The 25,612-nt window shown below is 38.6% G+C and overlaps 2 protein-coding genes across 2 annotated transcripts in view; both read right to left on the reverse strand.

Moving 5' to 3' along the window:
• The window catches only part of MTHFS (methenyltetrahydrofolate synthetase), a 104,904-nt gene extending 92,663 nt beyond the window's left edge, over window positions 1-12,241 (reverse strand). Inside the window, exons 1-2 of the mRNA XM_072618916.1 lie at window positions 12,021-12,241; window positions 1,693-1,954 (exon numbers count right to left, since the gene is read on the reverse strand). Coding sequence (XP_072475017.1) covers window positions 1,693-1,954; window positions 12,021-12,140 — 382 coding nt within the window. The 5' untranslated portion in view covers window positions 12,141-12,241. The remainder of the gene's footprint in view (window positions 1-1,692; window positions 1,955-12,020) is intronic.
• A 4,356-nt stretch (window positions 12,242-16,597) lies between these two features.
• BCL2A1 (BCL2 related protein A1) lies at window positions 16,598-23,261 on the reverse strand. Its single transcript, XM_072618927.1, has 2 exons — window positions 22,753-23,261; window positions 16,598-16,906 (listed from the first exon to the last, which is right to left on the reverse strand). Exons 1-2 carry the CDS (start codon window positions 23,170-23,172, stop codon window positions 16,784-16,786), a joined length of 543 nt encoding a protein of 180 aa, XP_072475028.1. The 5' UTR covers window positions 23,173-23,261; the 3' UTR covers window positions 16,598-16,783.
• Between the last annotated feature and the right edge of the window lie 2,351 nt (window positions 23,262-25,612).

Genomic DNA, 25,612 nt, shown 5'->3' on the forward strand with positions numbered 1-25,612 from the left:
CAAAGGTATCACCTCACATACATCAAATCAGAAAAGAGGGGGAAATTCAGTCATGAAGCCAAGCAAACTAATTCACTAATGGTCATGCTGTGAACTGTTCTCATCATTCTGGAAAATAATTTGGAATTATGAAAGAAAGTTACCAAGTTGTTCATGCTATTTGTAACCAGAGGTCCCACAACTGTGTTTATATCTCAGGGTGGATAACAACAAGAAAAGACCAATACGTACAAAAAGATTCATAATATGATCATTTTTAAAAATTTTTGCCTAGCATAGCAGAAAAAACACTGGGAGTCAAAGTCGGACTGCTGCTTTCTGCCTGCATGGTCCCAGGAGAATCACTTAATCTCTCTGGGCCTCCGTTCCTCATCTGTAAAATAAGGATGTTAGAGGTAGGTGACCCCTAAATTCCCTTCGGCTCTAAATCTATAATTCTATTAGTGAGAAATGCCTGAAGAAACTAAGATATATGGATATAATGGAATACTACTGGATCATAAATAATGATAAGTATAGAGAATGCAGAAAAAGTGAGAAGACATGTATGAAGTGATTCAAAGTAAAGAAAGCAGAGGCAAAAGAACAATATATAAAATCAATTGTTTCTTGTTGAGTTGTTTCAGTTGAGTCTGACACTTTGTAACCCCATCTGGGGTTTTGGCAAAGATACTAGATTGACTTGCCATTTCCTTCTCTAGTTCATTTCACAGATGAGGAACTGAGGCCAACATGGTTAAGTAATTTGTCTAGGGTCACACAGCTAGTAGCTGTTTGAGGTCAGATTTGAACTCATCAAGGTGAGTTTTCCTGATTCCAAGCTCAGTGTTCTATCCACTGCACCAAAAGGCAATGAAAATCAGTCCAAATAAAACTGACAATGCTGGTGCCAAATTATTGAAGTTAAAGCACATGTCCTTCCTTTCTGTTAACAATCAATTAACTCTAAAAGAGGAAAGCAGCATGCACTATCAGACATAAATGCTCAGCTGGATGGGGGTTTTTTCATAGTTTAAATAACTCTCTCAGGTATTTTTGCTTAACCATTTCGGGGAAACATTTTCTGAAGGGGAAGAGATGGTGCTTGTGGGAAGCCCATAGAGTGTCAAGAGAAAATGAATCCGTTCTCTCTTAAAAAGTAACGATAAAACCAAATAATAAAATGGCCAATGCTTTACTGCACTGAAATCATATTAATCATAAAGAAAGGGAAAGTCAAGAAGCATCAGAATTTCAAGGCAAGTACAAAATATATAACAAAAACTGAAACAGTGAATAAAAAGTGAGGAATACCATTAGGTACAGGAAGTAATTTACCCAAACAGAATAGATGGCATTTCTATATCCACTGCTATCATAAGTCCTCTGCTCAAAAATCAGTAATCATATGATGAATACTGACCTTATTAATCTGATTAATATTGTGGCCTGGGGCGTTAAGAGGTTCTTATAACTCAAAGTCTCTTCCACTCTGCTATGGGATCTAGTCTAATTCCAACTCTGCAGGAGACAGGTTGAAATAGACAACTGGCCAGGACCGTACTTAAGGGGCTAAGTTCCTTGAGACCCAGAAAGATCTCTTGCTTAGCCTACATTATAAGGGAGTGAAGCAGCCACGTCTGACTGACTGCAACAAGGGAGCTATGTGCTCAAAGGCAGAATTCAGTTAGGAAGCAAAGGCTCCCCACTCACCTGTGGACAAAGCCTCCTCCCTCACATCATCATCTCTCGGCTGATGAATGTTCCAGGAAGTTTTGGGAAGTGAAAAAATTTCTTCTGCAGAAAATAACTTGACCATATCCATGGAGTTGCTCTTGAATTTGTACCGAGGGATAAAACATGTTTTACCACGCTGAAAAATATCTTTGATAATTACTTCTGTCTCAATTTCATCCTGCATGCTCAGAAAGATTGAAATTCGCTGAGATTCTTGATATTTACTGTGAGCAATCACCTAAAAGGGAAAAGATTGCAATTATATTTACGAAGCTACTGAAAATATGATGAATATTAATTAAAAATCTTTCTACTTCCTATTAGTTTTTTTTTTCCAATTTCTTCACCAATTTGTTGCATGCAAGAAAAAGCACTGGGGTCTCATATGTTAAAAAAAAAATACTCATGACAGCATTGGAGTTTTTTCTGAAGTAGCAAGAAATTGCAAAGAAAGTGGGTACCCACTTGGGAAAAACTAAATGAATTATGGAATAGGAATGGACTATTTTGCTTTAAGACATGATGGATATAAGGAATTTGGGAAAACATGCATGAATTGATGCAAAGTGAAATAAGCATAATCAAGACTATACATAATTACTAAACCAATGTAAATAGAAAGAAAAAATAAAATGCCATTTAATTTGGAGAATTCTAGTGGCTACTCCAGATATAAGGAAATGCTCCTCATCCCTAGGAATGGCAATCAAATTAGGATCTTTTGCAGTTTTTGTTTTATTAAAAGTGCCTCTGATTGAATAATGTGATTGAGGAAGATCCTTCCCACTCATGGATGGGCTTGCCTATTGTGGAAAGCTTGATTAAGGGAGTTATTTTGTAGGAGGGTCTCAAGTACCTTTTGTTTTTTTCTACTGAAAAATTTCTATTTTTTCTATTTTTTATGGTCTTTCTATTGACACTGGGTCAGAGGACTATGCCCTCTGGCTCTAAAAAATGCATAAATAATCTGAGCGTGAGGTTTTACTTTAGGGCTTACTGATTAGAAATGTTTCTTTGGTCAGAGAGACTCTGGGAAGCTGGTAAGGACCTCCCTCCTCCCCCCAAACCCAGAAGTTGATGCTTTTTCTGATGATTTCTCTGAAATTTTGATTTTGATTTTGTCTGATACCTGTGCCTGATTAAAGTGATTGTTAACCCCTTGAAAGTTGCTTTCCTTTTATGAAGGCAACACCCCTGTGTATGCTGGAGGGCTTACTGATACACCCTTTCTCCTGAGATGCAGAATGTTGCATATACTATCAGAGGTGGGCTGTGTATTGGTTGAGTTTGCAGAATTTTTTTTCTTAAAAAGGAAGGTTCATTATTAGGTGGATATAATGGATTGAACGGAGGGATACATCTAGAAATGACAATATGAGAATAAGACAACAAAAAAAAAGAAAAAAGTCAGCATAGTACAATGAACCGAGCACCACTATGGGAGTCAAAGACCTAAGGTTTAAATCCTGCCATTTACTACCTGTGTCATTGCAGACAAGTAACTGCCCCAGACTAGTTTCTTCATCTAAGGTCTCTTCCAGATTCCAGTTAATGATTCTATGGTAAGGTACCATCATTTTAAGTCACTATCCCTTCATATGGAGCAGTTTGTTGTGGAGGTATCTGCTTTGATCAGTTCTAAGAAATACTCTAATTCAAAGTTCTGAGACAGTTACTATTCTTTATTTTTCTTTCTTACTTTGAATAAAAAAATGTGAAAAGCTTTATAATAGCATAGAAAGATAACAATGCCAGAACTTTTCTCTGATTATGGGATAAAAGAAATTTCTTTATCTGACTATAGACAGAACATGAGAGCTCCATTATTAACCATAAGCTACAGTGGAGTAATTTGTGGAAAGGACCCAGAGTCTGACCCTAGAAAGTAAGAGAAGAAAAAAGTAAAACAACAGATTTAAGAACAGAATCAACTAAGTTTGAAGCTGAAAGTGATGGACATTACAGCTGATGTTGAGAAATAAGTGCAATTAAGTAGAGGAATCACTTAGAAATAAAAAATCAGAGAAGTCACTAAGCAGATTGACTACTTTAGCTAAGATACCATGCCAGTGTGAGGTACTGATAAAGCACAGTATGGATTAACTCATCTTGGCAATGAACACATCTCTTCAATACAGAAGCTACATAGTTCCTCAAGGAATTTTTAGGGACATTTCCTGGGAAAGAAAGAAGATACCCAAGTTTACAGTTGCAGAGTTGTGTGTTACCCTGAGTTCCCTCATGTGCCTCCTTAGAAGGTTTTCTGTGTATGCGTGCTTTCATTCACAGATACACTGGTATCAGAGTGCTATCCATCTTTATGTGTAGATTGTGACATATTTATTATTCCCACATTGGATTTAGTATATGAATACATTATTATTTCTTTTGTTTTATTGTTAAGTTTGTGTTTTAGACCTACAAGTACCACTATTATCAGTGTTTGGTTTCGTGTAAAGTGAAGTATGTTAGCGGAGGCTCAAAACTGAAGTGGTATATGATGAGAGTATATTTGTCCACATTCTCTGGGTCCATAAGAGTTAATGGTGGTTTTCTGGGAACCTGTTAGTGTGCATGAGCAGACTGGAATGAGCAAGCCAGACCAAAGATTGAGTGGACAACCACGTGGTTTGTTTGAGAATTGTAAGGCATTAAAATGTGGGTGACCACTCCATGTACCAGGTACGCTGCTGGGGGAAAAAAAGACAACTGAGTTAAGAGTCAAAGGTCTTAGGCTCCATTTCTGGCTATGTCACCTACTACCTTTCAGCACCTAAGAGAATCTCAGGGATCCTTTCTATAATAAAACTTTTTAAGAGGGTGGAGGAGAAAGTTAAAGCGGGGAGCAGTGGTGAGAGGGGGATGTCACATGAACTTCGGCTTGAAGTGCTAAATGGGCAGCTTACTACAGAATATGAGATGGGTATAATGGAAAGAATGCTGGGTTTGAAGTCAGAGGACCTGGGTTCAAAATATGCCTGTGCCACTTACTACCAAAGTGACCTGAGCAAGCCATTTAATCTCTTTCCCCATCTGCAGAATCATAGCATTATACCAACTGACTGTTAAGGTCCCTGACAACTCCTACTCCATGATTTTATGACTTCAAGAGGCAACCCATTCCACTTTGGGGAAGTTTTCATTGATAGGAAGTCTCTCATTGTATTAAGCCAAAATCCATCTTCTATAACATTCTCTCAGTGCTCCTAGTTTTGCCTTCTGGGTCCTTGCTGAATAGATCTAGGTCTCAGGTTCCTCAATGAAAGATGGTGAACTGCTTCTCTGCTAAACTCACAAGACTGTTGTAAGAGAAACAGACTAAGGCAGGATGTGTAAAAATATTTTACTATATGTAAATGCTACAGGGAATTATTATTGTTTCTACTTCATAAATTCTTCAGAAGCTGTCTTTAGAGTAACAGAACACTGAGAAATACCTCCCAAACAAAAAAAAAATTTTATAGGAACTATGTGCCATGCTCAACACATCTAGCATTTATGATTTCGATGTTGTGGGATCATCCTTTTACAAAGACAGACCATAAAACCTGTGGCACTTAGATGGTCTTCCTGAGTTTCTGTAATAGTAAAATTCATCATCCTCTAGTCAAATAAATAAAGGATTTCTCCAAACTGGACAAAGACTCAGAGTCCCTTACTGGGACAAAGCCTTATTAGCTCAGAAGGCACTACCTGAGCTTGTGCTCTGCTAGCATAGCTTTCCAGAACACTGAGTCATCTCCAGTCCATAATGAAGTCTTGGAGAACCTATAGAATAAACTACACAAAACTCAGAGGAAAAGCACTTCTAGTGAACATGATTAGTTGTAAGTAGTCATTCTATATTCGATTCTGTATATATACTTTTTAAAAAAAAACTAATATTATATAAATTTTCCTAAGGACATCTTTAACATAACCATTATATTTTCTGTATTGCTGCCAAGATACATTTCCTAATGTAAAAGTTTTAACCTGCCAGAATAAAATGAAGCTTTTGGCCCTACTGGGGAAAATGCCAAAATGGTATAAAACTCTCTCCAGGTAAATCACATGCCAAAAAGAACAGTTAACATTTACTTAGTCATCATCCTCTTCACATATCCTATCTAGTGAACTTGAGAGGCAAGTTTTCTATCATTGTTATTATTTTATAGTTCAGTCAGCTCAGTCAACTCACATTTATTAAATGCCTCCTACGTGCCAGGCACTGTGCTAAGTAAGCACTGGGGATACAAAGAAAGGTAGAAGAGAGTCCCTACTCTCAAGGAGAAATCTAATGGGAGAGATAACATGCAATAACTGTCTATAAACAAGCTACAGACAAGGTAAATTGGAAATTATCACGAGATGGAAGGCTCTAGCATTAAGGGGCATCAGGAAAAGCTTTTTGTAGAAGGTAGGACTTTAACTGAGATTTGAAGAAAGCCTTCAAAGTTAGAAGGTGGGGATGAGAAGGGAGAGAATTTCAAGCCTCGAGGTCAGCCAGTGAAAATGCAACATCAGGAGATGGACTGTTCAAGGAGAAATAGCAAGAAGGCTGGTATTGCTGTATCATAGAGTATAGAAGGGAGATAAGGTGTAAGAAGAGAGAACAGGTTCATATTAAAGTCAGTGATATTGTTAGAGACACTCATTTGCTATTTTAAGCGGTCATCCTTAAGGCCAAGTAGATGAGGGTAGGAGTCCCAGGTTCACCGATGCTGCAGAATTTTATGAGGTAAGAGCCTGAGCTGACAGAACAGGAGAAGAGGCAGCATCAATAAAGTATCATTGGCAAACATACATTAATTAATGTCTACACATAAGCCCATTTCCATGATCATCTTCCTCTTCCTTCTATTCTGATAAATTTAGCTGCTTTTATATTTCCGCATCCTTAGCTAGAATCTCCCACTGACTTCTTCCCAACATTGATTCTCTTTGATCATCATTTCAATCAAACTTCACCTGCAGAACCTATTAGAGTGAAAGGGCCTCAGATATAAATGATATGTCTCAGGCCCTCATCCCTCCAGAGATGGCCTCAAATTTGAGATTAAGCATGGAACATAAATCATAATAACTTGCATTTATTAGCTCTTCACAATTTGCAAAGCACTATCCTCCCAACAACCCAATGAGGTTTAAGTATTATTATCCTCATTTTAAAGGTAAGAAAACCGAGATTTAGAAAAGTGAAATGGCTTGTCCACAGTCACACAGCTAATCATGAAGCACGGTTAGAGCTGGAGCCCAGCTCTTTTGACATAAAGTTTTACACTCCTTCTTCAACATGCTGTCTCTCCTACACAAATAGCATTGAATAAATAAGCAAAAACCAAACAGGAAGAGCCCTTATAATGCCCTTCTTCAAATAACTTATCCTCATGGCATCAGCTGGTAACTCCACACCAACAATATCTCTAGCATATCCACTCACTTGACCTTCAGATACCTCTCTTATGGCAGCCTGGACATGTATTTAAAATACAACACAAGATATCAATTAAGCCCTCATCATACACAGAATACTACTGTAAGCATCAGGGGAGGCATAATATGTAGATAAAACACAGTCTCAGCTCATATGGAGATTACAAAATAGTAGGGTGATAACAGTAATATATTATATGGCATGTTAAGAGCTCTAGAGAGCCTAAAACAGAATGCTAAGTGAAGACTGAGGGGGAAGATTGTTCACAACTGGGGAAATCATGGACAGCTTCCTGAAAATGGTGGTGTTTGTACTAATACAACAGGCAAGGTGCTAGGGGGAAGGAACGGTAGCCAGAAAATCAGTTAATACAGGAGGTTCTATCTAAGTTCATAAAAAGAATAGTAGTGGAGAGATGTATGAAGAGGTACAAAAAAGGTTGATAATAGACTTTCTAATTAAGATTCACAGAAAAGAGATTACAGCAATTACTACCTCCATTTGAGCTAGGCACAATAATCTAGAAATTTCTAATCAAAGCCAGCTAAACTGTTATTATATTGCAAGAAAAGGTGAGAAATCTGCGATAGATAGATAGATAGATAGATAGATAGATAGATAGATAGACAGACAGACAGACAGACAGACAGACAGATAGATAGATAGATAGACAGGCAGATATAGAGGAAAAACCTGATTCAGAAGTCTGAGGTGCAACAAACCAAACCAAACATTGCAGTATGCCATGACAACTAGCCACAAAAGCTACAAACAAGAATGACAGAAGACTGAAGATCTTGCTTCCAGAAAGTATGAAGGGCAAGTGGAACTGTGCAGTGATCTGTCAAGAATGTCATGCTCCTGTTTCTGCCAAGTAACAAGTTAACAAACATATATACACAAAGTGGAGAATGACCTCTCTACTATAAGAAAATAAGAAAGAGCTAAAAGAAAGCTTCTCTACTCTCTAGATAAGCAGAGAGTAGAATTCCTTTAAATGAGGAAGTGCTTCAAAGAGAAAACAAAGAATATGAAATTTCTGACTGGGAGAGGGAAACCATAAAGGCAAAACAATGTGAATACAACAGGAAGAGAAAACTGATCACTAAACATCTGGAACTCTAGGTATGAGGTTTTTCCCATTGAGTGGGAACCCACTGAAGAAGAAACACAGTCCTATGCTCTGAGGCATAATGATGACCAAGAACAGCCGAAAAGAAAAAGTCTCTGCTAAAGAATATCAAAATGGCTATTGGCCAACAGAAAGGAAGGGAGGGAGGAAGGGAAAGAGGGAGGGAGGAAAAGGGAGAGGAAGGAAAGGAAGGAAGAAGGAAGGAAACAAGCATTTATTAAGTACCTATTATGTGCCAGGCACTATGTTAAGAGTTTTACAAAAGTTACTTCATTTGATCTTCACAACCACCTTGGGAGATTGGTACTATTATTATCCCTTTACCAATGAGGAAACTGAAGCAAACAGAGGTCCAGGGCCACACCGCTAAGTGTCTGAGGCCGAATTTTATCTTGGGTATTCCCGAGTCCAGGCCCAGTGCTCTATCTACTGCATGACCTAGCTCCCTAGAGCATGTATCTGGAATGTGGAGATATGCCTCAGACATGTCACAGCCAAGGACCACAAGCTACTCCTATTGATTCATGGAGACAAATGATACTAACAGAAAAAAACTACAACTCATGAATCCTATGGAAGAAATTGAAGACTCTAGTCTAGAAAAATAAATGGTGTTTCCATTACAGCAGCTTATTGAAGCAGGGCCTTCAGAAGAGAGGTAATTAGAGAAGTGAACAACTAATTAAGAAGATGGTTCCTGAGAATTGGATTTGGATTTCTGGGCTTTGGCTTAAAATACAGTAATGATGATTCTTGTCCAAGAAGAACATACTTAATGAAGTAAGAAATATATTTTCCTATCATCTTGTGATGCTGATTATGAGCCACAGGGCATTCATTGACTAAGATTTTTTAAAGTCATTTATAAAAGATGGAAAAAAGGGTAGAAATGGAGGATAAATACAAAAGAGTAGCACAGTCATAAAAAAAAATCAGAAATGCTAGAATAAGCTAAGGCTAACAATGAATGCTAAGCACAACAAAAAGGAGCTTTTTTCAGCTTTTTTGGAGACAAAAGGATGATTAAATAAGGAATAGTTCTACTATAAAGAATGTATGGCACAATAATAATGAGTGAGTTAGAGAAGAAAGAACCTCAAAAGTCTTATTTTGACTCAGTTTTCCTTCTAAGGAAAATTGTCTTGGGACGGGGGAGGAGAATAAATATGGTAAACGAGGGCTGAACACCAAGTTAAGTGAGGAGATGGAAAGAAAATACTTATCTACCCTCAGCAGATGAGTTCATATCACCAGGCCCAGATCAGCCCCACTGGAGGTACAGAAAGAACAAGAATTTGTACTTCCTGTGATTCTGTCAGTGAACTTTGAAAGATTGCATAGAATTAGTGAAGTATCACAGAACAGGGGATCAACATGTACCAATTTCCAAAGGAAAACAGTGTAGTATCCAAACTAGTGAGTGTGATTTAATTCCTGGCAAAATTCTAAAATGTTTTATTAAAAGGGAGAATTTACGAGTATTTAGAAAAGTATGTTATCCCTAACAGCTCACAAGGTTTCACCAAGAAAAGGTGAAATCAGACTAGATTTTTTTGATGGAGTTTTTTGACAAGGTCTGTCTATGCTCGTGATATTCTCATGCTAATTGGCAGAGAGTAAGGATATTGAGTAATTAAAACCATGTAGTAGTAGTAGCTAACATTTATATAGTGCTTACCATGTGCCAGGTACTCTGTGCTAAGCACTTTAAAATTATTATTTCATTTTATCTTCATAGCAGCCCTAGGAGGTGGGTGATATTATTAGCCCCATTTTACAGATGAGGAAACTGAGGTAAATAGCTGTTAACTGACTTGCCTAGGGTCACATGGCTAGTAAGTGTGTGAAGTAGGATTAAAACTCAGGTTTTTATGACTCCAGGCCCAGTGATCTATCCACTGTTCCACGTAGCTAGAACACAAGCTCTGGTAGGTCCTATGAAGATAGAAAGTCTTCCATTAAGGGTCAAGAACCCTTCCAGAAATTTCAAAGAGGCTCATCACTAAGTTGGCTTCAAAGGGATGAAATTTTTGGCCACTAGAATTTTCAAAGACCACCTTCTGAACTCGAGAGTAGTTGCAATATGAATTTATGAAAGCATCACTCAGTACAATGAAATGATAGATCCCTGAAGTATGAAAATACTGTTGGGGCGTATCTGCATGGGAACCACCAAGATAAAACTCCCTCCACTAATTTAGGTCAGCATATTAATGGTATTTATAGCCTTGGAGAAGTCTGTCCTTTGAGTTAGGAAAGTCAAGATTTAAAATAGTCTGACACATATTACGGGTCTGATGCTGAGCAAGCCATTTAACATTTTAATGCCCCAGGTAAATCTCTAAGACTAAAGGTACATAAGTATATTAAAATGTATTTATATAATCTCTCATTTATGTAGCATTCTACTAGGTCCTAGGTCTACTAACTCCAAATCCATTAATCAATCCACTTCCTTTAGTAGACTCTCCTCCCCTTTCAATACCTAGGAAAATCCAATCCATCCATTAAAGGCATAGATCAAATTTCACTTATTCCATGAAAGCATTAATAATCACCCCAGAGGAAGGTGATCTTTCTTTCTCTGAACACTTTTTTAACATTTCCTGCCTAAGTCATTCCAACATCAAGGATTTTTTTTTATTTCAGTGCTACGGGAATTGCCTTAAACAGATGCTCTTTATAATTCAGTCACGAAGAGTTATCTAATCAAACTATAGATTTACAGTTGGAAAGGACCTGTGAGATAGATCATCTAGTGGCAGTCCTTCATGTTGTCAATGAAGATGAGAAAGGTGAAGTGGGCTTACTTGCCCATGGAAACACCACTAGTTAATTATCAGAAGATAAGTCTTCCTGCCTCCAAATCCAGCACATTTATCCTAACTTGATGACTTATAACATACAGCTTTGCTACAGGTCTTCATTCTTTCCAAAACTGTCCCTTTTTTTTAAACATATACTTTGTGCAAAACTGTTTAATACAAAGTATGTCCGTCTTAAAGAATTTGATGGGATAATCATTCATTCAAATAAACGCTTAAGTTTCTGGGGTGAGGGGATTGTGAGCAGTACACCCCAGAAACAGTGCTAGACACAAAAGGAGGTCGACCCTTCAACTCTGAGAGTTTTATAGCCTAGGAATCAAGAACCTCTGAAGGTAAAAATCCTATCCTATCTGCATTCTCAGCACCCAGCAGCGCCTGACCGAGGTCTTCCAGAAATATTCGTGCAGAACTGCTGCACCTCTGAACAGCCACATCACGGCCAAATAGACCAGCATGGGCCTCGCCACCACTTTACAACTTCAAGAGGGATGTAGGGACTTTTCCATTTTTAAGCTCCCCTTGGTATGTGCCTGGCAGTGCCAGGGTAGTTTGAAGAAATGGACTGAAGTGTGACTTTTGTAAGCGCTACATTTGGGGAGGCAGCTACGATGGAGGACCAGAGCTCCCGAGCTGGAAGGTCAGCTCTTCTCAACGTGTCAGTTTCATCTCCGTCAGTTTCCTTATGTTGCAGTGAGAGGGGAGGAGCCAATGAGGTCAAAGGGCCCTCCCAGCCCTAGGTCTCAGGAGCCCGGGAAGGACACACGCAGAAGCGCGGGGGCGCGCGCGTTAAACGTGAGGGGTGGAGCCGCGTCCCCAAGGCCTAATTACGTGCGCGCTCGCGCGCCTGAGTCCAAACGCGAGATAGCACGAGTCTTCCTACATGCTGCCCTAGGGTTCCCCACCCGCGCCCTCGCTTCACCCCGCGCACCTTCTCGGTCAGCAGACGGGACTGACGGAGCCGTTCCTCGGCGCTGAGCGCCCGTAGTCGCTGCTTCAGCTCGGCTCGCAAGTTGTGCTTGGCTCCGTTTATAGCCGCTGCGGCCGCCATGTTGGAGTACGGAGCAGACCCGCCCCCCTGACCCCTCCGGCCCAACTGGGGAGAGGGACACCTGAGCCTGACCTCGGAAGCGACCTCCCCCTGAGCAGGCTCCGCCCTCCCCGGAGCACGCCCCGCCCTCCCCTGAGCAGACCCCGCCCCCAGGAGTAGGCCCCGCCCTCCCCGGCGGGCCTCGGGAATCCTAGGGACACCTTGACCGAAGGGTCGGGCCCAGGAATCCCTGGTTTACACCAGCTCAGCGGGAAGGATGAGCCAGGTGCGGGAGGGCCGCAGGATTCCGAGCGGGCATTAGGGACTTGCCCAGGGTCAGGCGGGCCTGGGATTCTGGGCCACTAGCTCCTCCTTAAGCTGTAGAAGGCACGGATCCAAATAGGATGGGCTCCCCAGGTACGGAACGAACAGTCCAGGTTACTGCTGTTTGGACATGAACTAGCCCGTCCTCCCCCGTGCCCCCCTGGCACGTGCCCCCCGGTCTTCCTCCCTCACTTTAGAGATGAGGAGAATGATGTACCTTGGGCGAGGTCAGAATATCCCCACGTGGTTCCGATGAAGCGGGGTGGTTGGTAATGGGGTGTTGAGACCCCCTGCCACAGTGTGACCTTACCCTGGTCATCTTATTTCTGTTTTTCTCCTATAAAATAAAGGGGCCAGCTGCCTCACAGGGTTTGCTTGTCCTTAGGAACAGCTATAATAGCATGTGTTTAGGTGGAACTGTAAAGGCACTTTCCTCATTTAGGTTCTACTTTTCCCATAAAAGTCCTGAGGTGGGTAATAGAACCTTATTTTACAGAGGAGAAGACTAATTCAGCAAGCCTTTTGTAAGGGCCAGACTCCATGCTGAGGGCTAGAGATAGACAAAAGAAAATAGCCAGTGAAGGCAAGCCCCCTGTACCCAGTTAGGTAGGGGTCAAATAAACATAATTGGGGGTGGGAGAAAGGAGTTGGTAACAACTGGAACAATTAAGAAATTCCTCTTAGTGAGTGGCTCCTGAGCTGAGCCTTGGAAAGAGCTAGGGTTGGAAAAGCCTATGCAAAGATCACCAGGGTGGGAGATGGAATGTGTAGTGCTGAAAAGGAGTAGTCCAGTGTGACTACAAAGTAGAATCTAGAAGAGGAAGTAATTGGAAAATATGTTGGAGCCAAGGTTGATGAGATTTAAATGCCAAAGAAGTCTGTATTTTGCCCTAAAGGGCCATAGGAAGCCACTGAAGCTTCTTGGATCACATGACAAGATCTATGCCATAGGAATTTCAGTTTGATAGCTGGGTAGAGACTTGAAGGAGGACCAATCAGAAAGTTACTAATCAAGATGAAAAGCAATGAGGGTTGGAACTACAGTAGAAATGACATAAGGAGAAAGGTAAGAAAGGAAAAATTGATTAATAACTGGAGAGAGGAAATAGTTAAGGATTTTTCCAAGGTTGCAAATCTGTTTGGAAATGTGGTAATACCCTTGACAGAAATAAGAAAGTTGAAAATATTGGCTAAGTTTGGGGGGAGGAATGTATTCCTTTTAGGATGTGTTGAGGTTAAGATGGCTGAGATATCCAGATGGGCCTATCTGGAAGACTAATGGTGTTATGGGACTGGATATGGTGATAGTAAGAGAGGTGAGGTCTGCATAGGTCAATTTGATCAACATCCATCTGCATAGACATAATAATTGAACCCAAAGAAATGAGGGGCCAAGACATAGCCCTGGAGTCCACCACACAAAAACTCAACAGAAGTTAGGAAACATATGGTGGCACAACCAATAACAGAACTGGGACAAAAATCTAGCTTCTTCTGACCTCAGTAACGAACATGAATAATTCAATGGACATTTATAGGTTTGAGGCCTTAGGGCTATAAAGACTTGGTCTTTGTTACCCTGTAACAAAGAGTTTTTAAAAATATTTAGCAAAATGAAACAGTACATCAGCCACATATAATAGTTTATGAAATATTTTACATCCCTGTGCACACATCCCTACCTCATCAAAGAAATGAGGTACATTTTCTTCTTTTCTCTGGGGCCCAACTTGAACATTATAATTATACAACATTCAGTTTTGGTTTATTGTTGTTTCCATGTACTTCGTTACAGTGATTGTGCATATTGATTTCCTGGTTCTGCTTGTTTCACTCTACATAATTTTGTTTAAATCTTCCTGGTCATTATGTATGAATTAGTGGCCTGAATTTGACACACTGCTTTAGACAAACTCTTTTAAGACTGTTAGTTGCAGTTAAGGCGATGACTTGCATTGATAGAAAGATTTTCCTCACATGAGAGTTCCCTGTGTCCATGAAATCATAGTTTCATCACTACCTCTATATTCATGCAACCAAATGTGTTTATGGATTCCCCAGTTGGTGCCATTAACTCTATTTGTACCCTTGAGCTTATCTCCTTTGTTTCATTCCTTTAACCTCATCTTTGACCTCTTTGTATCTGCTGACTCCTTTTCCAAAGCCTACAAATATTTGTAGATCTTCCCCATTCTTGCACATAATGTAGGCTCTTAATCCATAAAAATCTTCCCTTGACTCTACTGTCCTTCTGTATTTATAGATATTTCTTTTATAAACAACCTCTTAGAAAGAACCTTTACCTCCCATGACTCAGCCCTGGCAAATTGACTTATGACTTTGCTGATCTATTGAAACTGCTCTCTCAGTGGTTACCAACGTTTCCATTGTACTTCTCTGTAGTTGACCACCCTTTCCTCCTCTCTCTTAGTTTGATTGTTATTTTACCTCTGACTTGCTCAGTCTCCTTAGCTGTGTTGCCTGCAGGGCATGGTACTGACCACTAACTCTCTAAAGATTCTCCTGCTGGGCTGGGACTCTCTCACTTTTCAGTTCCACCTATGCTGTCAGGTCATAATGGTTATCTAGTGTCACCATATTGCTACAACTTATTTTCAAGGGCCTAAAGACAACCTTGCTATGGGGGTATACATATGTCTACTATTCACAGTTGTAACTCCTGAACCCTTACCAATATGCTTACCATTTGAATTAGCCGTGATGGCACCATTAACTCTTAATAATAATCATGAAACATTTAATAACAGAAGACAAAACAATAATAACCTTACCATGATAATCTACCTGTACACTTGGGTCACATTATCACACAAATACAAAAGTGTCTTTGGGAAACAGTGGACACAGAGAACGGAGAAACCATGGCACCTAGCAACTCTGGATGGTAGGCTTTTACGTGTTTAGTCTTGGGAACAGCCTGAACTTTGCTTTACCTGTTACATAATTTAAACATTCCATTGCTGGGCCTATTTACTCTCCTTTTAGATAAAGCTATTTTATTGCTACTTTCTCTCTACTGAAACAGTGGTAAGATCTTTTTGGTGTCCCCTCTCTAAAGCTCTAAGTAGAGAACAGGACCATATTTTCCTATTTAACTCTTCAAACATTAGAGGATTTTGCTTTCTCCAGCTCCAAGCATCAGCTCTTCTCCAATCAGTTGAGCCCCCAGCTTCAACTGTAAGAACCTCTACATCTCTAATTAGCTTGTTTCAGAGCAGCAGCTTTGAATGGCTTAGCTTTTACTATAAAATTTCTGGCATATTTGTCTTTTCTGTCTCAAATCAGTAACTACTTGTGTTATGACCCAATTCTATGTTAGACTGGAAAATTGAAAATTTAAATTTCTGTTATATATAACACAATCAATATACAATTAATTTCTGCTCCCCAAGCAGTTCTTTAACTCAGAATTTCCCAGCAATAAATTTACAAGTCCCAGAAACAGTTATATGTGAGTTAGCTACTGGGAAATAGTGACTCTGGGGATCTTCTTTCGTTAGGACCTACTCAGAACTGTATCTCCAAGCACTGAGGGACTGTTTTCCCAGGTCCTCTTCAGAAAGTTTCTGTTTCATCTCAAGCTGCTTCTCTCTGTTTCTGACATAAATGTCCTTTATCTACCCCTTTCAGTAAATAAAATATCTACATAAGAAAGAGGCATTACCTTACAGCTGGATTATCCTTCTCCCACCCTCCAAGTGTGGTTGTCTGCCAAGACTCCATACTAGAGTTTCTTCTCTTTGGACATCATTCCCATAGTATCCTCATCAACTTCTGTAGATTCAAATATCATTTCTATGTACATGGCTTCCAAATTCACACATATACATACACACATCTGTGTGTAGGGTATTGCATTCTAGAGATGAGTTGAACTTTATTTGGTAATCCTTAGAGAGTCATTGAAAATATTTGTAAATAATGTAACCAGCTCAGTCTTCAAGGAAGATTGTAGCACTATATAGTACAGTAGTATACAAAAACAACATATCAGTAAATGTTCATTGATATTGATGTTCAAGGCTTGATGTGTTCCTGTCAATTGAACGTATTATTGAAGTGATAAGGCAGAACTTGTATTCTGCTATGCTCACCTACTAAGAGCTTAAATTTTCTACTCCAAGCAAAATAGGTTGTCTGAATGTGTAGATTTATTGATACACTCCCAGTTTGTTAAAAAAAATGGTGATTTTTTTTTAAGTTGTCATAGATTCCTTAAAGAACTGGTCATGTCCACAAAATTGCCTTAAAGAGGTAAATCTTGGCTAGAGTTCTTATGTTAGCCAGTGCTTTAGGATAGGCTGGTGTCACAATGCAGGCTAATTTTTTTCAGTCGAAAAGAAATACTTCAGAAAGGAAAATATACCCCAGATCTTTGTTGAAATATCTGTGAAGTTTGGCCATGCCATATTAGGTTCAAAGTTGTTTACGAAGCCATTTTCCTGTTTAAAAAAAAAAATGAATTCTTTGTTTTTAAACATTTCCAAAACAAGTGAGGATTAAGTTAATGATGTAAAGCATTAAAACTCTCATAAACCAATAAATGGTAAATAGTTCACCCAATTTCTTTTGCAAATACTAGAGGGCAAAAAGTCTTTTTAACCTCAGGTCCATGGACCCAAGAGGTCTGTCTTGCTCTCTCCTGCTTCTCTCTACCAAGAACAGTTACCCTTTCCCCTAACTCGGATGGAGTTACTCTGTGCAGCATTAGGACTTACCAGGAAATGGAGCTGCCCAGATAGGAGAGGGAATGAGTCAGTCTTTACTTCAAACTCTCTATGTCTACCTAGATACTCAAGCTGTAATTAATCTCTTCTAGCTATCAAACAGGCCACCAGGCCTAGCCCATTTACATATTTTGCTATCTGCCCTGCTGTTTCACTACCACCACCTCTCCTACCTCTTTATCCTCTTATCTACATAGCAAATCAATATTACCATTGATACTGGAAAGGGTAATATATATGCCCCATGGCTCCACTCACTATGACTGATCAACAAGTGGTTCTTAATCTTTCTCTTGTCCTGGACCTCTGGAGCAGTCTAATGAAGACTCTGGACCCTTTCTAAGAGTAATATTTTAAAGGCATCAAATAAAATACACAGAACTACAAAGGAAACCAATTATATTGAAATATAGTTTTGGGCTTTTTTTTAAATTTCATAGACCTCAGGTTAAGTTCTAAAAAGCAGGGATGTTTTACTGTTTTTTCTATACTACTAACACAAATGCTTGTCGATTAATTATAAGGACCTTAGACCAACGTGCTGATTTTATATATGAGGAAAGAGAGGTTCAGTGACTTGCCTAAGGTCACTCAGGAGGGGAACAGGGACTAGGACACAGGCTTTCTGTGTCCTAGATCTGTATATCTTCCATCAGAGTACATCTCAGATTTCTGTATCGAATACAGTGGTACATTACTGAACAATAACTTTAAGGAGATAAAATTCAAGAAAATGAACATGATTCAGTATTTTTTTAGATGATTTAGATAATCATAAACACATTAGGATCCTGTAGTATCTCCAAGTTGCTTTTATGATCACTTGTTCTCTTACTGGCAAAGTGACAGTTAGTAGAGATTTCAATTTGGCAAAAAGATAAACCAATTTTTACTATATTTAATAATCCCTTTTCTCTCTGTGTCATAAGGACCCTGCTATATTCTAAACACAGGGTGAGAAAACCTCCTCATTTTCCCATATATAGCCTATCCACCCTGGATCCATGCTCAGTGGAATAATACAAAGCACAATTCAACAAACATTGATATGTGTAAGACACTGTTTGGAGTCAGGAGAGACCAGAATGTGAATAACACCTGTAAGAGCAGTCATTTGATCCCAGGGGAATCATTTATCCTTCCAGAGCCTCAATTCCATTATCTATAAAATGAAGATAACACCAGTTTCATGGAGTTGTTGAGAATCAAAGATAATATCCAAATGTCACCTATTATTATGGAAATGAAATTGTCTCCTTTGCTCTGGGAAGTTACTATATCATCTCTTTAAAACGCAAAAATTTAGCATCTAAAATAATGGTAATTTAAGCCACTATTCTATTATTAATTCCAAGAGACATTTTTTAAAATGTTCACATATATTTTAGTATCTCTGGGAGTAATTGGCTCAATTTAACTATATTGACCTCAGGCTAATTCACAGTTTGAAATAAAATACTGCAGCTACTGCTCAAAGTAAATAAAATCACAGTTACTTTTTTGGGCCTAAAACCCCAAAAAAGTATTCTAAACTCAAAAGTGTTTAATAGTCTCACTGAGAGGTTTCCAGAAATCACTTAAATGGGTCTACATGAGAATTTTTTTTTAACAGTTCTTTGCTAGGACTGTGCTCTTCTGGAAACATAAGCATCTGCCATCATTTCTTAACACAACATTTTTAATTTGGTTTGTTAGAATTCAGAAGAACTTAAAGTTCAGGTTTTTTAATTTTCAGATTCTGTTTTACACAGAGGTATGATGAGCAAAGCAAATAAGCCATTCAACCTGAGGTCTTACATTTAGATAATGTCGACATCCAGAAAGAAAGCAAACTTTATAGTCAGTGCTCTGTGAGTTTCCACTGAGTTAAATGTTTGCCATCAAAGTATGCAGTGGTCATTCTTTACAAAGAAACATGAAAGTTTTTTTTTCTTTAGATTTTTCTTTTAATGGCTCATTTGTCTGTTCCAGAGTTTCATACAGTATTTACTCTGAAGATTCCACTCCTCCCTGTCTATATTTAGCTTTGTAAAGGACTTTGTTTGGTATCAGTGATGTTCTCCCAACAGTCTGCTGGTGCTATACATCTTAGTACTTAAATAGGCTAGGAGGGTGCTTTAGAGAAGTACAAGTAGAATCCTACTAACCCTGGTTCAGAACCATTGCTGTTATTCTATGAATGAGATATGTCATCTTAGAGAAAGCCACGTGGAACACAAAAGGGAGACTGACGGGAGATTTTCACTCTACTGGCATGGATTTTTTAAAGAAAGAAAGAATCCCCTTGATATTCAAGAAAACATTGAAACAGAAGGGGAAATAATAATAAATAACCGAGGGGAAGAGAAACAAGAGATGAAAGTAGCAAAAGAAAAAAATAAAGTTATTCTGGTGAAGAGAGGGATCCTAGTGTTGATCAACATGCCTCTTTTCCCTACCCATCAAATTTTAAGTAGTCTTCAAATATATTTATGTTATTATTTGTATAACCTCTGTAGAACTAAAAAAAAAAAAATTAAGCTGTAGTCTTTTAGTGGGAATTAAAGAAACTCAGAAACTTGAGGGAAGGGGAAAAACATCTAGGTTAGCAGTGGCATATTTTCCATTTTTTCTCCAGTCATCTCCCATGTGTGAGAATGAAGAGATTCTCCCATGCATGATTTCAGGGAGCACAGGAATCAGATTGACTCATTTGCTAAAAGCTCCGAAGAGTTATTATAGAAGTAGGTTACTAACTAATAAAGTCTGACTCAGGGGTGGGGAACCTGTGGCTTTGATGTGGCCTCAAGGCCACAGGTTCCTCACCCCTGGTCTGGCTCATTATATGAAGCAACTGAAAGCACAGGACCAAAGGACAGTGAGTTGCCTCGGAGGCTCATGTACATTCTGAGACTCTCAAAAGATCGTAGATTTAGAACTAAAAGAGATGAATGGGCCTGTAGTTAAACCTCTTCATGTGAGTAAAAGGAGGCCAAGAGGGTATTAATAAATTGCCCAAAATGAAATTTGTAGTAAGTAAAGCAAGTATAATTTGAATCTTGGTCCTCAGGTCCAAATCCTATATGCCCTCTGCTCCACTACAATGTCTCAACTCATCTGGACAAAGGAATAAGTAGCATTTTATTGTGAAATTTTCACTTCAGACTTCTTGCCACATGAAAATTTATGGACAAATTCCTTCAAAAGGAAATCTCCAGATTAATTTCTGAGTAGTCCTACCAACTGATGGAGTTAAAAAACCTAAAAGGAAAGAGAAAGTAAAAGGTAGCTTTCACTTGACTTCCAAATATAGTCATCTTTAATAATTTAGTATATAGGCATACTAGAAATCTCAAAATGGCATTTCAAAGCAGTTTTAAATATAATCACATATGTTACATATTTCTACATGATGGAAGGGCAGCTGGGTGGTCCAGTGAATAGATTACTGGGCCAAGAGTCAGGAAGACCTGAATTCAAATGTTGCCTCCTTCCTAACAGTGTGACCCTGGGCAAATCATTTATTCCTATCTGCCTCAGTTTCCTCACCTATAAAATGAACTGGAGAAGGAAATGACAAACCACTCCAGTCTCTTTGCCAAGAAAACCCCAAATGAGATCACACAGAGTTGAACATGACTCAAAATGACTGAACAACAACGCACACAATGGAATCTGTTGACCTTTCAAAAGAAGTAGATGAGGTGGGTAACAAAATACAAATTCTTGTCAGCTGTGAGATTAAAGATCAGTTGCCTTTATCATTTATTGATTATGTCTAGTATACACAAAAGCTTCTTGAAGATTTTTACTGCATGCATATGTAGATACAGATATCTGAGATAGGTAGATTCATTGTTACTGTTTTGAAGAATTTTCTTGATTATACATAAATGTAATAGGAATTGACTACAGATATATTATACCTATAACTCATCTAATAATCTCCTATAGGTTGTTTTTGATTATGAGAAGGAATTTCTTATCAGTCAAATCAAGGTAAATATTTCCACAGGGCAGAAAAATAAGTGACTTCTGAATATGTTTAAAATGCAAAATTGTGATAAATAAGTAAAAAAAAAAGGTTTAAAGATTGATTTTAAAAAATAATAGAGGTGCTATGTATGAGTAGAGAACATTAATAGTCTTATAACTATGTGTGACAAAATCATAGTTGAACAGATTACATGTATTAAAACTAAACCAAAAGAACTTCTAACTAAGCCAAAGGACTACTTTGTTATGAGTCTACTAATTATTAAACTCTGAGACAAATCAGTTTCTCTGTTCTTCTACACAAAATTGGGAGATAATATGATTTTCTTTTGTCATTTCACAGAGATATTTTGGAGAGAAATTAGGTGTTGTATGAGTTATAATTTTAAGTATAACTGAAAGTATTTCAATTACTAAAAAAAAAAAAAAAGAAAGAAAGAAAATAGTAGCCCTCTTATTAAAGAAGGAAAACATGTATTAAGTTTAGATTACTTACTGATATGAAAATCATATCAGTTCTTGTTCAGTATAGTGGCCAACACGGTGCCTAGCACATCTAAGTCTTTTAAGAAATATTAACATGAATCACAATTTTACCAAGGTCTCAGAAGTTCATAAAAAAAGGTCTCACTGACAGGTAGATTTCCACATCATGCTCATTTTGTACTAGACAGAGTAATGCATGCATTTTTACCAACAAAAATTATTACTAGAGAGTATAGCTTAAATATTTGCAGAAATGTGTAACTGTCTCAAATAAATATTAGAAATGTCTAAAAATAATTGCTAATTGAGATACCTACAACATGTTCTGTGTTCTACATGGTCAGAACAACTATAAAATATTACCCACCCTATTTTAATAATGCTTGCTACAAGGCAAGCAACATGTTCCTTACATGTTAAGTAGGTCTTGACTTTTAAGATATAAGGACCAACATGTTCCACCATACATACATCCTTTCCAAAGGAAGCCAAGCAGCATACATTGTGTCATCTTTTTCCTAAGACTCCCTTCTTCTGAACTGATTTCTGGTTACTTGGTCTTCTGGCTTTGTGCTGTATCTCTTCAAACCAGCCCATCTGCATGGGCTATGTTGTTCTTCAAATTCCAATCAAGTTTACATTTGAGGATCTGCATCTGCCTACTGTCTTCCTAAGCATTTATGGTGTGCTCCCCCCTTTTCTCTTCATTGAATTCCTGAGCTACCCTAACATCCCTTGGTATTCACTCTATGCCCTTCCTACTCGCTGCACTATGTAATAAAATCATTCCTTAATTCTTAGGGTGCATATAGCAGTTAATTATTTTTTTAGGTCACTGAAGTATCAGTCTTGTCTCTTAATATTATTACAAATAAAATATATTCTGTGTCTGCTGGTACAATCCCCTTCCAGCATCACAATAATGTGATTCTCTCAAACTGTACCAGAAAGTTTTAATCAAGGTCTAGACACGTAAAATAGGCCATCTAGGAAAGACTGTGCTAAACAGATAGAATCACCAGGCAGATTAAAGAATAAGGAAACTGTCATTTTCTATTTTACCAATAAAAAATTTTGAGAAACATTTCTATAAAACATACCCATCCTCCATTTTGTCTTATCCACTCTGCTATATTGTTCATTATGAACTCAGCAATAAAATAAGAAATTTCTTCATGGGTGCCCATAGTTAGTGGAGCTTTATGTCTCAGAAGCTTCTTGAGGAGAATTCCCCCAAAAGCAAATATGGTGACAATACGTCCCCAGTTAATGATGCCATCCTCAAATTCCTTTTCCATAACGCTATTGAAAATTCTTCTGGCAGAATCTACCGAAACAATGTCCAAAGTACTCAAGAATGTTTCCATATCCTTTTCAACTTCTTCTTGGACAGAGAAAGCAACCTTTTGTAGTATTTGAGATGTCTTGTTTAGACACGATCCCACTTGTGGCATTCGTTGAACATGCTTCAAGTAGTCCTCGGCTAACCTGTGAACATAATGAAATTCATAATCAGCCATATCAAACAAGAGAACCAAATTTGGGGTTTTAACACTTTGAAGCTGCTGATACAATTAGAAGAAAGAGCTAACTGCTCAGGAAATATAAAACATCAAGATGTGGGGGCAGGTGGAATTTTTGTTTGCATCACAGAGGACTTTTTAATGTGCCTGCTTTTCCTGTGTAGGCTGTAAATGAAAGTTCAAAATGCAGAAGAAAATCTTGTTCAAAGAAAGGTCATACTTCCTTGTATTCTAAATGACTGATTAGTCTTTAAAAGCCATAAGCCATGGGGGGCGGGAAGAGAGGGAAAGGGAATGCCTAGAAAGGACATGATAATATTCATTTCCTTTTGGAAACAAGCCCAGAAAATGGGCACTGATCATAGATTCATGCCAAGAAATTTAAGCATTCTGTCTGTCCTCTAGCAGTTGGTAACTTGATATTTTGACACTCAAATAAAGGCTGCTATTTTAGAGAAAGAATGTGATAAAAAGGGAAGGGAAAGATGTCTTTTTTTGTCTTCAATGTCAAGATACTCTAGAATTGCCTCAGGTCGGAGAAAATTTCTCCCACAAAAACAAACAAAATTCTCAATTTGCATTTCTCATTCATTCAGCTCTTGATTAATTCAGAAGTCAATTGGAATCATAGATTTCATGCTGTGAAAGGGACTTCTAAGTTCCCCCAATTCCAGTTTATTAATTAACCAAGTTCAGGAGCAACTCTTATAAACAAGTATGGGAGACAAGAATTGAAATTAATGATTAAACTGAAATAGGACACTTACTAGTATCACATTCTATAGAGGGAGATGGCAGTGGAGTCTTATCTCTACTACTGCATGACCTGGGGAGGGAGGGCACAAGTCATTTAGCCCCCTAAGCCTCAGGTCCATCATCTTTAAAAAGGGAACAACAATATTACTCTACCTACTTGACAAGAGTTGTGGAAATATGCTGCAGCATTCCATGTGAATGAGTTTCTATTCCTGGTGGATTTACCATGTACCATGTACCATGAAGTTGGGTAGAGAACTATCAACCCTTAGCTTAATTAGTAAGCTTATTTGTTCTGTTATTGGGTGAGTCTGGAATTCTGACAGGATTGTCCTGGCAGTTGGACCAAGCAGCTTCTCTGCTCTCTTCCCCTCCCTTCCACTTACCTCTTTTCTCCTCCTTCCTCTCCCTCTGTCCACATAGAGTATCACATCCTTACCTGCTGGTGCTCTGCCCAAAGGAGTGTATATTTTGATCACTGAAACCTCCTAAGATATCTAGGGGTTTACCAGCTATATTTCTTTTTTAAGGACCCACCCTTAAACCCAAATCACTCTGGCTCTCACAGATTGGCCAACAATTAAGTCCCAGCCCAAACCCAACTTGTCATTGTCTAGGCCCTGATGGCTCAGAGTGAATGTAAGTAGCAGTTGTTTTTGTTTTGGCCGGAAACCCTGAGGGTCTTCCCCTCCAGACTGATGATTTTTTTTTTTTTTGATTAGGTAAAAGGGCCGTTCTTTGCTTCATTTCTTATCTAGCCTTAATCATGGCCAACTGAATGGACATTGCCTCACTCAAAATGAGACCTGGAAAAGAACCTTAGCTTAAAAATGCCAAGATCTCCCATTGCATCCAGGACTGTCTCCAGTAGTCCTGATCTATACATCTTGCCACTGGGTCCAGATGGCTCTGGAATCCAATTCACTAGCAAGTCATGGTATCACCTTCCTGAAATTAGGGTCATCTTCAAGAACGAAGGGGAAACAACAGGATTGCCCTCACAGTGGCAGAGATCCATTTTGGAATATTTGGGATGCTCTTTAGAAGAACCCAGAGGAAATCTTCCTGGACCTCTGAGAAAATTGTCTATGGCCCCAGGATCCCTAGAGAAATTTTAGTGTACCCTGTGTAGAAAGGAAAAGTTAGACATATTTGTCTGAATCCTGGATGGATGGCCTTTTTACTAAGGGAATCATGGAAGAGTTTTCACCAAGGACAATTAGTTTTTCACCTAAGGATGTGGGGGTGACTTCCAGTCAACTAGGTCAGAAATTTGGTTTTGTCTATGTGGTTTGGGAAGCTCTGCTATGTCCAGGTTTCCTTCCAACACAGGAAGCCAATTTTCTTTGTCTTTTTCCTTTTCTTTATTGTCTTTGGGTTGAGGAAAGCCATTTTAAGCACTAAGAAAGTGTAAGTAAGGTGGATTTTGGGGTGTGTAAAGTAGATTTTTGTTATTATTTCTTATAGTTCAGTTTTGGAGGATCCATAGCCATAACAATTTCTATTTCCCAGGCTCATGGTTCAAAACATATTCACCATGCTTGCAAAGCATTATATAATGATAAATAATATCTAAATATCTACTGTGACTGCACAGTAAATACAGGGATGAGGTAATTTAATTGGAAATTATTGCTGGCAAAATGCCTTCTTTGTCTGTTGCCCTATAAATCAGGTGGGC

Source organism: Notamacropus eugenii, chromosome 1 (assembly GCF_028372415.1).
Source record: "Notamacropus eugenii isolate mMacEug1 chromosome 1, mMacEug1.pri_v2, whole genome shotgun sequence".
NCBI classification, from domain to species: Eukaryota; Metazoa; Chordata; class Mammalia; order Diprotodontia; family Macropodidae; genus Notamacropus; species Notamacropus eugenii.